General features: G+C 40.2%; 1 protein-coding gene across 21 annotated transcripts in view; it reads right to left on the minus strand.

Moving 5' to 3' along the window:
- SEMA6A (semaphorin 6A) overlaps positions 1-18,425 on the minus strand; it is a 205,521-nt gene that overhangs the window by 49,069 nt on the left and 138,027 nt on the right. For 20 of the 21 annotated variants that reach the window (XM_045020630.1, XM_045020631.1, XM_045020638.1 and 17 more), the window contains 7 exons: positions 15,530-15,590; positions 13,345-13,407; positions 12,402-12,503; positions 8,856-8,946; positions 5,370-5,489; positions 4,130-4,218; positions 3,051-3,268 (listed from right to left, as the gene is read on the minus strand). In XM_045020630.1, coding sequence (XP_044876565.1) covers positions 3,051-3,268; positions 4,130-4,218; positions 5,370-5,489; positions 8,856-8,946; positions 12,402-12,503; positions 13,345-13,407; positions 15,530-15,590 — 744 coding nt within the window. Of the gene's footprint in view, positions 1-3,050; positions 3,269-4,129; positions 4,219-5,369; positions 5,490-8,855; positions 8,947-12,401; positions 12,504-13,344; positions 13,408-14,492; positions 14,736-15,529; positions 15,591-18,425 lie in introns of those variants that run through there. The other variant, XM_045020645.1, reaches the window with a different exon arrangement.

The raw sequence follows: 18,425 nt of genomic DNA on the forward strand, positions 1-18,425 counted from the left end.
TCCTACACACAGTTAACTCAATCAACTGTAAAGAGTTTGCAGAAACAAACACAGTGTTGCTTATAGCCACTAAAAATTTCAATTAGACTTTGATTATTTGCATGTAACCGGATAGTAACCATGTCCAAATATAATTACATTCTTATATAAACACTATTGGAAGGGCTTAGAGGTTTCCCTTGGTCAATGACTTTAAGTTATGAATTATTCATTTATCTACCTTTATTGTTTACACATGAACTCTTGCATTTGTGTCTGACTTCCGCCTCTTGATGTTGATCAGATAAATACTGAGCACCAGCTGGCCAAGATTTGTAATCAGGCTTTTGGCTAGTGGACTATAATAAACCACAGAAGACACCTTGTGCCTTGGCCTTTGAAAGTGGGAACAAAACTATGGGGGGGGATAGAACAAGACTTAGAAGGGAACGTAAATTGATAGTTTTATAAATATTAATGAGAGTTTGTCATTTTAATTTCAAAATGCAACATCCAGAGGGCTAGTAAATGAAACAGAAATAGGGAAACCTCACTAGCTCTGTTTGAAACAAAGGGAGGTGGTTAGCTTTCCAAAGGGTGGGCTGTCTCATGGAAGGAGACCTAGTGCAAAGGTTGCTAATGTGAGTCCACATTCTGAAACATTTTAAAGAGAGAGAGACAAGTTCATCTTGGTGTAACCAGGGTGAATTTGGTCCTGAGAGTCTAACTGAGGGTGTCTAGAGTATCTAGGGCTCAATGCTGAAAGGTGAAGAGCAATTCCTGTATGTGCCGAGCACCTTCAGTTCCCAGTGAAGTCCCATTGGAGATGGAAGAGTTCAGCACTTTATAAGATTAAGCCCCTAATGAAGGGCGTAAAGCAATTTAACAGCAGGAGGTTTGGTATAGAGAACAAAAACACCTGCAGAGTTCAACTCCACACTCCCTGCATAGTGAAGAGAGCCCCGTGGAGGTGGATATGGGCAGGCCAAAGGTCTGGCTATTGAGGATCGCAGCAGGTGGATCCACTTAGCACAGTGGGGGAACAGCAAGCCATATCAAATATTCCCCATAACCCAGTAGGAGCTGGACCCAGACCCATGGCCTACTTCTTGGCAGGGATTGAGGCCTCCCTTCTTACTAGTCCTTTCTAGTTCCTGTGAACGAAGACATTTTACAAGGCCCCACTCAATGGATAAGAAATTAGCTTTAGCCACTCCATGCATAGATCTGTTGTTGCAGTGTCTCCAGCCACAATGTACATCCTCCCATTCCCTGCAAAAAAGACCTTGCCCACAGGAATAATACTTCACATATTATATGATGGTTTCCAAGTCTTAAATTCTCATAGATTATTTCCCAGAGCCCTCAAAACCTCCCCAACACGCTATAAAATCTCCAGGGCCCAGTGTGGGCTGGGCTTGGGATTCTGGGCTTCAGCTGCTAGGCTGGTGGGGGGCGGGAGGACTCAGGGCTTCTGCCCTGCAACAGGGTAGTGGGTCTAGGAGCTTCTCTCCTGCAGGGTGGCAGGGCTCCGGACTTCAGCTGCAAGGAGGTGGGTCTCGGGGCTGACGGTTGCAGTAGTAGACACCTTAATGATTACTAGCAGCACAGCATGGAAAACACTGGAAAACTTTCAATTTAGAGGCAATTCTGATGATGTAGCCCACTTTCCGGTGCATTCTTTTGATTTTTTATTAATTATTATTTTATTTAGGTGATTTGCATGAAAAGAGAATCATCTGCTCCTCTTGCTTAGTTTTTATTTGAAGTCACGTCCTGCATTTGTGGCATAATCATTCCACAGCAGCTACTCTAATTTTGTTGTCAGAAGCAGTAATTATACATTGGAGGCCTGCGCTTGCTCCCATTTGAAATCAGTGGGAGTTTTGTCATTGACCTCAGAGGGGTCACCCTTTGACTCTAGGTGGGAAATGTAGGCCAAGAGCAGATGAACTCCAGCAATAAAGTTCATGTTGCAGCCCCAGTGTCCCTTGTAATATAGAACAGGGGAAAAGAAACAGACCCTCTGGGGCCCTGCAGGAATTTTTCTTTAATTAGAACATTTTTTAACTTTTCCTGAGACCTCAGTAATTAGATGCAGTTACATGTTTTAATAACTTACCAAGCAGCATGTAACAAATTCTAAACAGATGTCATGGAAAGCCTTTATATGCTGAACTATAAAATGCAGGTGTTAAATAATAATGGGACCCGTTGTTCTGTTGTTTGTGTTGTGGCAGTGCCATTACCAAAAACAGACCTCTATTGTGCTAGGTTCTGTACAAACACTCAGGAAGACATGTCTATGCACAGAGGCGATCCTGCACCAATGAAATGGGAGAGTTCCTCTCATTTGGCATGCCTGCTGTTTTCCTCTCAGAATGCCCTTAATGGAGCATCATGGGGTTACAGCTCCATTGGCTTAGAAGGGACAGGATGGTGGCAAGCTAGATCTGGAGCCTTCCAGTTTCTCCTCTACAAACTCATGGTGAGAGCTATAGCGATTAACACAAGATGAGGATGTGTTAACTTCCACTACTATCCTGTCCACACTTTGGAGCCCTTTTCTGTGAATATGTGGGCAGCCAGGTCGAGACCTTAAGAGAACAGCTGTTCCAGAAGAGGGCTAGCAGGAGTTGGTGGGGTAAGGTGGCAGGGTGGAGGCAAGGGACATCTGTATGTATCTTGCAGATCCCAGGGCTTTTTTGGGGGTTCTGGGAGGGGCAACCCACACTCTGCCAATAGAAGAATGAGTAGGAAACTCTGCAAGTTGGACATTGCAGAGTTTTCTGTCTCCTATCTACAATTATTCCAGCATAAATGACAATGTGCCTAACGTATATAACCATGTAGCACATGATTTAAAACTCATCTCAAGCATCAGTCATCTAATGTAATAAACAATACTAGAGTATTTAAAATTGGAAAAATGGGTGTCCATACGTGCATGCTAAATAAAAATTATATTTTAATAGCTACTGCTTCTTGTAGTTTTAAAGTGTAAGAAGAAACTGCAATGAAAAGGCAAAACACATATTAAGCACAAGCCAAAAAGCTACTGCACTGGTTACCTGTTATAAGGAGTGGAGAAGGTTGCCAAGACAATATCATGGCCATTGATATGGATAACATCCGTAACAGCCTGCAGTATGTTAAAGTAGAAGTGTGAATCACCAGGAACTGAGCAGTTCAGGCGAGCCTTGAGAAAAGAAGTCCACTGTTTTTCCAGAACTCTCTGAGATCCTCCCATGTCATTCTTGCAAACCTGAGCCACTCTTGGGAAAACTACCTGCAGTGAAGGAAAAAAATAGAGAAAATGAAATATTTCTTTGATCAGAGAAACGTTATTAAAAAAAATAGAAATGACACAGCGAGGTGCTTAATTTAATCCCATGTTTCCATAATCTGTGACAAATAACAAACAGAGGAAAATTCAGCTTTGGAAGAGTGTGCTATAAAAGATAAGGCTGAGGCATTTAATACCCAGCCATAAATCCTCCAGGAGATCAGTTCTCAGCCCATATAAACTCATTTCCATACAGACTGCTTAGCTTTCTATTTCCCCAAACAAAAGCACTTTATATTCACAATCCCTGCAACCCACGCTGCCAGCCTCTGGGTCTTGTATCTTTGGCACTCAAAACTATGCAAACCTCGCTGGGCTTGTATTCATACTCTGCACCTTTGTGACCCTGGTCAGCTTTTTTGTCTGCTTAGTCAGAAGTCAATTGTGGAAATATCAAAAATTTGTATTCAGTAAATGTTCAATTGTTCTTTACAATAAGGCAAAGAACAAAATTCTTTCCTTGTTTACTTAGTGCTCTCAACTCTCATCTTCTAAATACAACTGCCTCTTTAAGTAAAAATTTTAACTATTATCTGATACGATGAATTAAATGAATTTGCCATTTACTTTGCAGAGTTAGGAAAATAAAAGAGCTTCCAGCACATATTGCCACCATCACGTTGTGTATCCAGGCAGTGCAATGTTTCACTCCAACCAACCTTTTGGCTTGAGCAGTAGGATCCTCTCAAAATGATGACCTTGTCATTGTGATTTATGGTTCTCATTTCAAGGTCATTCCTAAAAGCACTGGTCCAAGAGCAGTTTTTTCTGAATATTACAAAGAATCGAACGCAATTCTCTTACCTTTCCCATACTGTTGTACTCCACTGCTATTTCCCGAAAGAAGAAGTAGATGTAGTCGCCATAATCTACCGCCTGGACAAAGTATGGCTCTGTAAACAGACAACACATTCTGTCTATGTGTACACCATATATAAAATAAAAATGAATCAAAGGCACAGATAAGAGCAAAACATATCATTGCATACCCAAAGAGAAAAACTTTTTTGGAGGGGGGCAGAGCTCAGTTTTCAGCCCTTTCACCCAGACCATGGCTTATCAGACGGGAAACAATGCATTTTGGATGGATGCAGTGGCTGAAGGCAACTCTGTGGAGAACCAATGCAAGGCAATTACGCACTTGCATGCATGTCACTGAAATGACCCCCCTTTGGATTTCTGCAGGAGAATTAGGAAAGGTGAAGATAGTAACACTTTCAAATATGGGCATGGGTAGCTGGTGCAAGGGTAGATCCTTATGGCCAAAACCTCACGCACGGAGAGAATAGCACACCATACAATCTGCTGTTCCCTAGACTTAGTGAAAGCAGTAGCACATATGGACTAGCTCCATGGGTACCTGGTATTAACACACACACACACACCCCTAATGGTTTCTTCCCTCAACCCCATTGTATTTCAGCATTTTTGCATGCAAGCCAAGCCCTTATACCTGAGCTTGGCTCACTGTCTCACTGCCATTCATGATGCATTTGTGAGGGTAAGCAGTAACTTTCTTAACAATGAAGGTATTTAGAAATTGCCTAATTCAACAGCAAAGCCATACAGCACCTACAAACTATAAAATGAACGCTTTGTGTCATAGCCCCAGAATTTTATTTATATCGATGAATCATAACGTTGCAGAACAAATTCTCTGTATCTCATAAAACCCTGATTGTTACCTACCACAATCCTAGGAAAGGAGTTGGTTCATGCACAGCCCAAGAACATTGATCTCCTCTCTGAAAATTCCATCTTTTTTACAAAATAGCTATGAAATGAATTCAGGCTTGGAAAGTTGGATGTAATGTATTTTAAGATGGTGGTACTTGTAGTTTCTTTCAGTATCCAGTAACAGGGTGGTGAGGTGGGAAGGGAAGAAGGGGAAGGAAGGTAAGTAAATCAGAGTAGGTAAAAGGTGTAATTTAGTTTCTTCTATCTGACAGAAAGCATTGCTGAAATGAAACTGCAGCGAGGTCTGTCAGCAATCCAAGACTCTCATCAGAGATACAGCTCCCCTTTTTTTCAGTTTTGTACTCACCTTTTAACCATTTTGAGTCATGTTTGACTGTCCGCAGGGTTGGGCTGTCTCCAAGGCTCCGGTAAATGACTGCATCTATTGCAAGGAAGTCAGTCACTGTGGCAGAATACAGCTTTCCCTCTTGGGGAGTGGGAAAGAAAAAGAAAAAATGGGAGGGAGGAGAAATAATGTAATTATTTTCCTTCATCAATCAAATGAGATGGGACAAATGAACTCATCTCAATCTCTTTGGAACGAAAATTCTGAGTGGGTATCTGGAATCACAGGCAGACTGAAACGTTCCTCATTTTTACAATGAAATGGCAATTTCAGAAGGATGCACTGGAAAAAGGGCATTCCTAGAAAACGTCTCTGTTTTACTAGATTAGATAAATTTGGACTGAAATGCCCGGCTTCATTGTGGACACCACTACCACAGGTAATCTAATGTGACTGGAACAATGGCTGGAAAAGATGGAGTTGTTATCCACAGATCCCAACAAAATAAATGGATATGAGGGATACCAAGAGAACTGCTAGTTTTTAAACAAGTTTGTCAAACTATGTACTTCTGGAGAGCATTGTTCCTTGATTTTGTTATGTTAGCTAATTGACACTTAGTATTTCTTCCTTTTTTGTCTTAATGTGCAAAAAGCTCCGCTCCTTTAAGAGCTTTAGCACAAAAATCATCAATGTATGGCATGGCAAAGCAAATATATAACTGTGAAGAGACTGATGAAAGCTCCCTATCCTTTTGGATATCTGATCTATGCTTAGGCATCTTTACCTCTTAAAGAGCATAAGAGGAGGAAAGCTAAGAATGTGCTGTAAACAGGGCACAGCAAGGACAAGAGAGTGAGGCAAAACATCACAAGTTAAAGGAAACCACTGACAAAATTTAATTTGATAGCAATTGCAAAATCTGGTCATTGTCCCGTAGGGCCATTTTAGGTTATAAGAAATGTCTTTCACCCATGATAATTCACAGTAACACAAACAATAGAACATTATGCAGCTCCAGTAACTCAAATCTCAGTTGTGTCTAAATGAAGTGGGTATGGACTGCACCCACCTCATTGTGAGCTATAATGGGTATTAAGCTAGAATTTATCCACGCTGGATATATGATAAAGTGGGTGCTCCCTTGGTCAGAGGTTTCTGAACCGTTTTGGCCTATACCTCTGCTTATTTCCAGCGAACAGCAGCAGACAGCATTTCATTTCCCTTCAAGGTTTAAAAACCAGATCAAATCTTTTCATTACCAGGGCAGTAATCTTCTGCATCACGCAACTCCTATCAGATTTTGGCTGTTTAAAAATAGGCCTACTTTCTTAGGCGAAAATAAATAAGTGTTTTAAAAGCAGACACTAAAACCAAAAAAAAAGGCTGAACTTTTCACCTGTGGATGTCAGAGCTCAACATTAATATAATCACTCTACTTCCTGCCACATCCCAGTAGGTCTTGTGACAATCACACTTCACACACACTAGCTACAATAGCTGCAAGAAGAGTCATATACAATAAGCGCATCTTACAGATTAAAGTCAGCTGGGCTAGCTCCCTAAACTGCTGGTTACTACAAAAGCTTTTCCCAGGGGATCAGACGTTATAACCTATCAAACACAGAATGCTTTTACTAAAGCTTGGCAAGTTTACTTGATCCATTCTGTAACAATTTATTTGACAAACTTTACCTCTTATACTGAAAGGCAATAGTCCTGATACACAGAACCTCATTATTCAATTGACTAATTTGTGATAACTTACACTGTATCTTGCTCCTAGGAACATATCTAAAATGAGCGTACTGTAAGAATGTGTGATATGTGCCTATGACATGGGAATGGTGCCTAATATACAGCAGCTACTTATATAATACACTTATATTAGTGGATGCTGTTTCTTTAAAACTCTCTTCCTCTGGAAGCACTTAACTTCTTTTGGATTAAAAAAAGAGAAGTCAGTAAAAAGGTCACTCCCCAACATCCAGAAAAATCTCTCTAGTTTTGTCCTTACTATAATTAATGAACTATTCATTAGTATTTTTAAATTAGATGGTACCATTAATTTATACTAAGCTGAGGGAGGGCATGCTGCATCCTACTAGAGAATCTCTTCTTTGTAAAAGACACCATGTCAGTTCAGACACAGTAGGTGGTACTATGTCTTTTTGGTTACAGCAATGATCTCCACTTAATAGTGGCTGATCTGTTTATGAACTGCTACACTCGCAAGTGAATTTCTAACATCTTTTCTAAGAAATAGCTAGTCATTATTTTCTATGTAATAGCAAGATACCTGCTCAAAAAACAGCAGTAATGTTATCCTAAGGCTTTGGCTACACTTGCACTTCAAAGCGCTGCCGCAGCAGCGCTTTGAAGTGCTAAGTGTAGTCAAAGCGCCAGCGCTGGGAGAGAGCTCTCCCAGCACTGTCCGTACTCCACCTCCCTGTGGGGAGCGCTGGGGCTTTGACCACACTGGCGCTTTGCAGCGCCGCAATTTGCAGCACTGGAGAGGGTGTGTTTTCACACCCTGCTGCAGCGCTGCAAATTTGCAAGTGTAGTCAAAGCCTAAGTTGCCAACACACTTTACCATCTACATTACAGCCAAACCTGAGATGTGGTCACCAGAGTTCATAGTAACAGAAGTGCAAAAATGAAACAATATATTCAGAAATCTATAAAAGGGAAGAAGAACCAAAATACCATTTTATAACCAATGGCCCAAATTAAAACCATTAATATGCACTCACTTTTAAATTACTGTGACAAACAATAGTTAACTGCATTCTGTTACGTGCAGCATAAATCATCATTAAAACAAGAGATTTCTTCTTCCCCTGCCACAGCTGGGAATGATCTGTCAATATGTTTCTATTTAAAAAAAAAAAAAGAAAGAAAGAAAGAAAAAAAAGCCAGCACTTCTGCTTTCCTTGTTGATGCAGAGAGGAGTGCACTCGCAGATATTTTTAAACATCTCTGAACTGACCTTCATTATGAAGGGTACCTTAGTTTTAACCAAATATAGGACCATAGCCTGCTCCCGCTAAAGTCATTATGAGTTTTGTCCTTGGCGTTCGTGGAAGCGGAATAGGGTCAGTATTTCTGTCTCACACTAATCTGGCATTATATTATCTCATTTCTTTTACCACGAATCCAGTAAAAGTGAATCAGGAAACTGAGGCTTTAAACAATGCTGATTATGGTACTGAAGTTAATACAGCAGCTTGTGAAGTTTCCTGCACTAATGATTCCTTGTGGCCTCTATTTTGAGTCATTATTCACTTACTGTGCCACATTTTAAATGAGACCTGAAAAAGAGCTTCGTGTAAGCGCGAAAGCTCGTCTCTCTCACTAATAGAAGTTTATTCAATAAAAGATATTACCTCACCCATCTTGTCTCTCACATTTTAAAAGTGTCATTTTGTATGGGAGGGATATTGTATCATGGCAAGCAGGACCTGGAAGAAGGGAAGGAATGGGTTAGTGTCACTTTTCCTTATTTACCTGCGAACAGTGCAACATTGGCATGTTTTGCATCATAGGGGCACCTGGCCATTCCACTGAACTCATCTCCTAGGAACTCCAGTGTCTCCATCTGAAAAAAAACAATGGAATCTCTTCAGAATAAAAAATGAAACTTATTACCCAGGACAAAACCTATGATACTATTATTCTCATTATATTTTACAAAAGTCTTCAGCTGATATTTTCTCTGTACATGGGTTTCCTGTTGAACTGTAATGGGCTATGCGGTCTGTGGTTCTGGGAAATATTCAAATGTTATCCTCAACATGATGCAAAGAAGTGCTATTATCCAGAGCAATAGCCTGCAACCCATACAAGTGAGAGGAAAAGCACAAGGTAATTTTGTATGTGTGCATTTTTTCCCCCTCTTAAGCTGGGGCACTATCTGGGGTAGTCAAAACTGTGCTATTCTCTTTTCTGATTTGCATGTTGGAAAGGACCACTCTCCAGGTGTTACTGCATACATTGGGCCTGTGTCATATAGCAACCCTCTTACCATCAAGCAAGAATTAATATGTGTGGTACTTCTAAAATCTTAGGCTTAAGTGTAACCCGTAGGAAATTAATTCACCACCAGGTACAGGTAATTATACAAATAACCAATTCAACCTCATGCCCAAAGTTCAAGGGGTTTTAGTAAACTACACGTAAAGGTGCAGATTCCACATGTTTAAGACTCATATATTAGGGCTGGTAAGATTAATCAGCTGTGTAGCCCACAGAGCTAGCTTAGCATTTTATTTTACTTTTCAGTAATGCAAGGAACCTACAGGCCTGTATCCTGTAAGACATTGGCATAAGTATATATAGAATAAGTAAAATAGGCCTATGACCCTTGGCATAGATAAAACGGCCTGACAATTACCCTAGATTTTGGGAAAGTGGGAATAGCTTGCTCAAGAGAGGGAGTTAGTACATAATACCAGGCAACCACAGGAACTCTGAACTGATACTAGGCCTGGATATTTTAGGATACAATTGTTGGCAGATGTCTAACCACCAACTTGCTTGAGCAATAGGTGACGTAAATGATAAAGAGGTAAATGGCATTAATATGTTAACCTATAGGATAAGTGCACCCCAATAGTATGAGGATGAGGAAATTAGATTTGGACATGGAAGGCTGAGCATCAGAGTGAATATCTGTGATAGTGCCCAGGTCCTATAATAGGCAAAGCCACCAGGTAGCAGGGGCTAGCTTTCCATCCGTTAGCTCTTCATTGTTATCTACCACTGACCTTTGGGTGTTATGGTTCTGGACCAACGGACTCAGTCAGCATGCCAGGGACTGGGCTCGTCCTTTGTCTCTCACCCCAGAGCTCCAAGGAGGGGTTGAGTATAAGAATGTGAGCATATGCAGGGAATGACACCAAAGATATCCCTAATACTGTATTACAGCTATTTGTTTATGTGGTTTGGAGCTTTTTTGTCTTTACTGCTTGTTTTAATAAAGATAGCTAAGGCTTTGCTTTAGCCTCAGTGTAAGTGTCTTTGCCATTCACCCTGAGGTTCCCTACAAGATATTGAACTTGTCAGTTTTAATTCTGTGGAGCCTGATTCTGAGACAAGAACACTATTACCTCCCACCCCCCAGCTCATTCATTAGTATTAATTGCCAATCAATACAATTATTATTAACCATTCAAAAGGATCAGGCTACATCAATAACTTGTATGCTGGGGTAAAATCCTTCTAACATTTAACTCACTTCAACAGTACACACTGTATAAATCAAATGCAGAGTTCAGAATCATAGACCATGAAAAATAATCCATCTAGCACCATCCAGCTACCCCAATCAACTTTAAGCTCATATGTTATGAAACCTAACTCATTCAATGAATGATTTGTCATCATTTGTTTTCTGTCATGTATCTTTTCTGTCAAGACCTTCTGAAGGGAATCAGTTGTGTTTACTCTAGAATGGGAAAGCATGGTGAAAGGAAATGAGCTATGCTCCAGAGCTCCTTCCCTCTGCAAGGAGCACAACATTCCAGGGTCATCTGTACTTTCACTTTACAGTGCTGAGGGACGGCCTTATCTTCAGTTTGACATATCTCAAGTGCCCTGGTGCCATCTGTAATCCCTGAAATACAGTCAGGGAAAGTCAGTGCAGGTGTCAGAGTGACCTTCTGTAGGCCCCAAGAGACATCACCGTGCAGGCTCTCAGAGCATAGCAACAGCTGAGGGAATCAGCATGGGCCATATATCATGGGGAATGAAACATCTGCAGAAAGGATCCTCACATTAGGATGCCAAGAAAATCCGTATTTGTACTAAAACATAGCTTTCCGGCAAGGGGACTCCTAGGAATTTGTTAGCAGCATTAATTGTACAGAGCACTAAGCAATGACAAACAGAAAACTAAACTTAGGACTGGAAACAGGAAACCTGGCTACATGATGTGGATGGGAGATGGGGGATAAGGGAAGGAAAAAGAAAAAAAGAGACTTTTTTTCAACCAGACCAGTTGTTCTAATTTCAGTACTCCTTATATCAGGTATCTGCACTATATAATTAACACAGAACTATAGAGAAGACTGTGCTGCTGCTCTGCACATGTGTTGGTGTACCTTCCAGGCTAAAGCCATTGCAGGGGCTAAACCAGCATGGCAGAGAAACGATGGTGAGAAGTAGGGTAATACTGTGTATCACTGCTGTAGTTGCTTTCCTGGCAGTTGATATCTTCAGTTTGTTTTCAGGACACTTCTTACAATAATCCTGGACCTGATCCTGTACCTTGAAGTAATGGGAGGTTTGCCATTGACTACTATATGAGCAGGAGTAGGCTTTTTATCAGTAGTAACTGAATCTTCTTCCTCTCCAAAGAAAGGTTAGAAATGCACCTTGCAACAAAGGCAGATTCTAAAAGAGTGCACTGCTCTTAGGCTGAATACTAAGGCTTTGATCTAACTCCCATTAAAGCAATTGGAAAACTCCTATTGATTTCAATGGGGTCTGGATCAGGGCCTAAAACCCTACTGCTCAGGCAATGGACAAAGGTGGAATAAATGGCTTCGCATGCATGCAGGTTTCTGGTACATAATTGGGCTGAGGGAAGGAATCTTCAGCTCTAACATGTGCTTTACTAGCAGGGCAGATGGGCAGTTGTTTAGTGCAGCCTGTTCCTAATCTCTATATGATGTTTTGACCTTGTAGATACCACATTTCCTCCCCTCTGCATTTCCCTGTAGCAGTCTACTGCTGAAATCACTGTCACAGAATGAAGAAGTGTGTAGAGTCCTACACAGGTTCCCTACTAATTGGGTCCCCAAATACCAATGCAGCAAAAAATGCATAGTTTCAACTATGCTAAGCCCGTAAGTGTCTAGGCTAGTATCTTTGGGATTGGACACAACACAATAGCCAGATTCAAAATGTTTTATGGATGAGAAATCCTCAGCATCAGGCCTGTACTTTGAGAAGCGTCAGTAGTAAACTTTTTACTTAAGAAAGTACAGGGGACTAGCCCATGTTTTTGCAGTGAGCTGTAAGTTATTATTCAAGACAACTGAGAACACCTACCTTATAGTTCCTGCAAGAAGGGTTGAAGGCATTTGTTCCACAGATAAACAAGGTATCATCATTTCGTTTCAGGAGGACTTTAATAAAATTATGACACTCATCCTGAAGAAAAATAATAAAAAGTATTTTACCCAATATATTACAAATGTTTGGCTTTATTCTTCTGCCATGATCTTTCATTGTCAGGGCTAAAATGAAGCTGGCTAGTAGCCACTGTGACATTCTGGGCTTTAGTTTCATAATTTTTTAACTGACAGTGAACAAGACAATGAATTTTCATTCTATTTGTTTCAACACAGTTGCTAGGAACTGAGGACATTTTATTTACATTACAGTTCAGACTTCATTATTGTTCATTAATTTTGTTTGAATTTTGTTGCTTTAATCAGGACTGAGGACCTTTCGGATATATTGCTGTAATACAATAGTAACACTAATTTATTCAGTGCAGTGCACTAAAGTAAAACTGATGAAAATCAGGTCCAGAAACTCTGGGCCTGATTGTGAGCTGACTAATGTTAGTCAGTGTTTGCACTAGTGTAAAACTGGGGCGAGATCAGAATCAGTTCTTCTGCATCGACAAACACACACTTTGTATTATGGCTTTTTATGAGCTCTTCAGTTAACTCCCAATGGAGAATGGACAACAGTGTTTAGCTATAGGAGGCAGCATTAAGCAATGTCAGTACACTTAGCACTGTGTCCATAATTCCCACTGCTTCTAAGTATTTCATGATGTTACTGCAGCTGCTGTCGTAATGTTTCATCACATTAAAAGCAAACTATTTTTGCAAATTAAAGACTTCAGTAAGTTGATGGAAAAAGCAATTACTAGCAAAGAAGTGAATGGCATGATCCATTCCACATCACAGAGAGCAGTCTGAGATAATAGTTAAGAAACTAAACTAAAGTGGCAGCTGCAGGAGAAATGAAAATTGCCTACCTTATGTTTTCCCTTCATTCTGCATGTGTCTACATCAGCCTGTCTAGATTTCCATGTCAGTTTCTGCAAGGATCAAGAAAGAAATCAATTAGAGCCCAGAGGTTGTTGCATTTGATTTCAGAAATAAGAGTTCCCTAGGGGAGACTAGCTGCTGAACATATATTTATTGAAAGCTTTCTGCACCCTTTCTCCATGATTAATTCACCATAACAATGAAAGATCAGTGATGTAGAACATTCACTTAATTTTCTGTTGCTATCTATTCATTAAACTAGAAACCCATCTCACCTTCTAAAGCCTGCAAACATGTGAACTTAGCAATTTGCCATTTTTTTTAAATATATGCACTTTTTAAAAAGACTTTTCTTTTCTCATCATTTCTTTTAATTTGATGCTGTTTTGCAAAGCAAATTGTTGCAAGTGGACTATAAACTCATTAGTTATCAAGCCAAAGCATACACATTGGCACAGTCCAAAGAAATCCAATTCAGGTTATTCTCCTTACTTCACATTAGCTAACAGGCTCAGAGATCCTCTAGCTATCAAAGTACTAAGGTTTTATTTTCTAACATTGTTTCCCTGGAATGGTTATAGGTAAAGTCCATATTGGATTTTCGTTCCTCTATGAACCGGAATCTAGATATACCACGTTATGAAGTTATGTTAAACTTGCCAAGCAGCTGAGTTATAGAGTCATAGAGTTTAAGGCCAGAAGGGACCACCAAATCATTTAATCTGACTACTTGTATATCACAGACCACCAGTACCACCCAGCACCTGCACAATAACCCAACAACTGAAATTAAAGCAAAGTATTTTGCTTTACAGCCCACAGGAGACTAGGCTATTATGTGCCAGAGGCAGAGAATGGGAGGTGCACCAATGCCTGAGGCCCCATGCCAGGGCAGGGAATTAAGTGTGATACACCTGGGTGATCCCTGCAGGTTGCCCACACCTTCCACTGCGAGGAAGGCAAAAAAGATGATGGACAATCTGACCTGGGGGAAAATTCCTTCCTGACTCCATATATTGCCATCAGTTAGGCCCTGGATTGGGTGTATTAGAGTTGAATAATTATAGTAAAACTTCATTAAAAAGTCCCTAGCTTAAAATACTAACACCCTTATAACAATAATTATGGCTTCGACCTGACAGCTCCATTTAATGAATTGAGTTAGTGCTCATCATTCATTAACAGTCCTTCACTAAAACATTTTTCATGGATGTAAGCATGGGTGGCAGGTATAATAGGCAGGGGAAGCACGTGGCCTTGCCCATGCTCCACCCCGAGGTCCCTTCCTGCTTGCCCTTCTCCCTTGGTGGGAGCTCTGGGCTTCAGCGGGGGAAGGGGAGGCAGGAGGGGTAGGGCCTCAGGCAGAAGGGGTGGGCCGGGCCAGGGGCTAGCCTCCCCGAGCCCAGGATTCACCCACTGCCCATGGATGCAACACTAGTTTTTCTTTCCTCAGCTGCTCTGTGACCTCATTTTAATATGGGTATCATGTCATAAGCTCATCTATGGCATCATTCCTGGATTGAACATGCCCATTTTTCCTTTCCTGAGGTGAAATTCACCCCGGTGTTCTATGAATATCATATATTGCATATAGGGTATGCCATGTGCCAGTCAGTATGACGAAACTGATGGGAGGTCATTTCTAGAAACATTCACACAATAAAGAGGAGAGCAATGCAAGAAAAACTATTCCCATTTTGGATATAATTTCCCGTGAATGTAATGTGGTTTTTCTTACAGCACTTTATAGCATGATGTTATAATAAGATTTTATTTACTGCATACTGGCATGACTCTCTAAAAATTGTGTATATGAAAATATATAAGTAGACTTTGCATTTTATGATGAGATTTTTAGTATTCTTAATTGGTATAGTATAGCAATTATAGAAAGCTACATAATATCAATGACTAGATGTTTGATGGATTCCAGGGAGCTCAGTGTATTTCGGTACTGGCTGCTTATCAAGCTAGCTAAATCGCTTATAAGAAATTCACAGAGGTCATGACTGCTATTCTAGCTTTCCCTATATATGACTAGCAATTCCACCTTACTTGATTAGTACAATTTTTACAGCAATGCTGGACAGCTGTTTGAACCAATGCCCACTTCCTATTTATTCCCTGTTCTTTCTAGTGTCTTTAGTTTCAGGATGATAAAAAGCTACTTACTTTGCTAAAATAAATTTCTTCTGTATGTGATGTGTCCATATCAACAGTATAAATATGGTCCCTGTAAACAAAGGTAAATCAATGCAAAGTCAAAAGCACTAGTCAGTTTATTTTATACAATAAAAAAAAGAACAGACACTATACAAGAGAACACTACTGATTGCTTGGTCTGCTTCTGAGAATGCACCACTGTACATAAACTGCTTTGCTTTCAATTAGAAAGAAGAGAAATTCTAAAAAACTAACTCAAGATTCTTCCCAGTATCTTATTTGTATGAATGAGATTTAAGAAAGGGGGCTAGTGGGCAGATGTTTTTATGCATCTTTATATCAACTGCAATCCTATTTAGGCAACCTTTATCAGCTTCCTGGGATGGTATTCAGTATGCCAGTCTTAGTCATCTGAGGTTAATGCTGCCTTTTTTTTTTTTTAAGTTATACCTCCAACCTCAGCCGTAATGATTTGATTGACAATATGGAAGGGAAAAAATTGACAGCAACAAAATTGTTTCCAGAAATTATTCTTCTCTTCACACGCCGATGGCCAAATTAAACTCTAAAATTCACCTTCAAAAGTAGTCTACGTCTCGCCTGTGCTCACCTTCCTGTTTTGCTGAGAACCTGGTTTTCTCTACAATTAGCTACCAATCTTCCCTGAGCAAGGGGAAACAGACTCAGAAAGTCATGTGAGGGGATATTTTTAAGCAGTCCCCTTCTGTGTGAGTGGAGCACAGAGACATTTTTGACCGGGGCACAGAATTAAAAAAGAAAACTAAACACCTGCAAGAGCCACACCAAATTGGGCAGGAGGGGCAAAAAACACCCAATCTCTCATTTTTCCTTGAAATAACAATGAATTTTTAAAAAATGCAGGAAGTCTTGTGGCTAGAAAACGATTCATAGCTTTAAAAGGGGGCTATATAGGAGTCTGTTGAAAGTAGGATACAGATTGTTTCCATTTTAGAAGCCTCTGTTGTCAAGATTAGCTTCATTTCATCAAGTTTGAGGAAAACAATATTAGCTTCTAACTAAAGCAGACAGAAAACACTCTTTGGTGTAAGATGAAAATAAGCAACACTTCTCTCACATGGAGAAAAGGGGCAGCATTGTTAATAGAAACTGGCTTTAAAAAAAAACAATCTGTCTGCCACTGCAGTTGAGGCAGTTTGTTTTGTAAGATGCCAAACTGAGGAGGTTTTTTTTTTCTCTCTCAGTCTTCAATACAAACCAGAACTGTCATTTACTTTCAAGATGGGTTTAATGCCTTATTATTTGCTTGACTTTACCAGCAGAGCTATGGTCAGGGTCAGAATAAAATTACATATTAGCACTGTTACTTCTTTTTATACATATATATATTTTCATAGTTGCAGTTGGGGCTACTACATAGAAGTAGAAACCAAGAATCTGAATTGTAAATTGACTAATTATTATGCATTGGCAACACCTGAAAAAGTGTTCTGATTGGCCCCCTTCCGGCACAGCTCTTTACATTAATTATCATTTTAGTGCTGTGGATTTCTTTTTAAAAAGTCAAACTAGCAACAACAAAAACCTGGGTAAAAATAAATGGGTGAAATTCAGAGAGAGGCTTGTGTTACTTAGCATCACTCGCACCATGGCCCTTCTGACCAACTTAAGTGAGTAAACGACTTACTTTCTGGCTTGCCAAAGTGTCATAGGAGACTTCAGACACCAAGTTGTGGAATTATGTCAATGAAATCTGATTTCAGGACAACTAAAACTATTTCTGCATGCTGTATCGAATGCACAGTTGCCCACAGTGTTGGCAAAAATTAAAAGAACTGTCTAATGAAAGGCAGTATAGATACTAATGGACTGTTTTGCCCTCTCATCCCCAATACTGCCTACTGGCTGTGGTATGTGTACAGTTCTCTGCTAATTAAGTTATTCCAACACAAACTGACTTAATCCTAGTGCTTCCGTTTTCCCACCTCATCAGCAGAACTGAATTTTGTTGCCATGGTATAATCTTGTGGAGGAAGAGAATTTAAGTAATGCTGCTGGCTGTGCATGACCCTTGGCCACTCAGTGCAATGTCTGGAAATGTGTAACTGCACTGGCTCAATGAACCATTCTGTGCATACATATGGGAGGTGACAGATCATGGGAACAAAAGCAACCACCAAACAAGGCAGCAGGAAGAGATGGCACAGTGAACTTCAGGAAAAGTGTGTGCAAACCTGCACCCTCTGAGGGAAGAAGAAAATGCTGCTATTCTGTTACATATCCAGAGGGACAGCTCAGGGGCCACATTTCAGAAAAACTCAGCTGGGGGTAAGAGATGGGAAAAGTTGTGACAGCACAGAACATAATTTATGATTGTACTGTGCCCTGCAAAGTTGGGGGATGGGCAAAAAGTGGCAGATATTCTGGAGCATATAGGTCTAGGAAAAGTCTGAGGGGAGCAAACTAAGGTCTGGAGGGGCAACTGCCCCGCTTGTCCCATAGCAAATGATGCCCCTGGGAAAGATGCTCAGCTGATGTAAATTGGTGTACTGCTCTAGCCTCATTGACTTCAGTGAAGCTATGCTGACTTACATCAGCTGACTATCCAGCCCATAATTTGCAGTGAAATCTTTCAAAACCCTCAAAAAGTGTTTAATAATAATTAGTACAAAATTCTTATATAAATCCCCATATCCTATTTGACAAAACAGGCAATTGACAAACAGATTTTGTTGTATGCCAGACATCCAGTAATAAACTGTTAGCTGTCTCTGAAATTAGTTTGTCCTTTTTTCCAGGGAAATTAACCGCAAAGTGAACACTGAGCACTGGATTTTCTTAAAAACCTCTATGTTTAATCATTTGTTTTGATTGCTTTTCAGATAATTGGGTACAAATGTAAACTTAGTATCACTATATTTAGACA

Source organism: Mauremys mutica, chromosome 6, assembly GCF_020497125.1.
Source record: "Mauremys mutica isolate MM-2020 ecotype Southern chromosome 6, ASM2049712v1, whole genome shotgun sequence".
Lineage (NCBI taxonomy): Eukaryota > Metazoa > Chordata > Testudines > Geoemydidae > Mauremys > Mauremys mutica.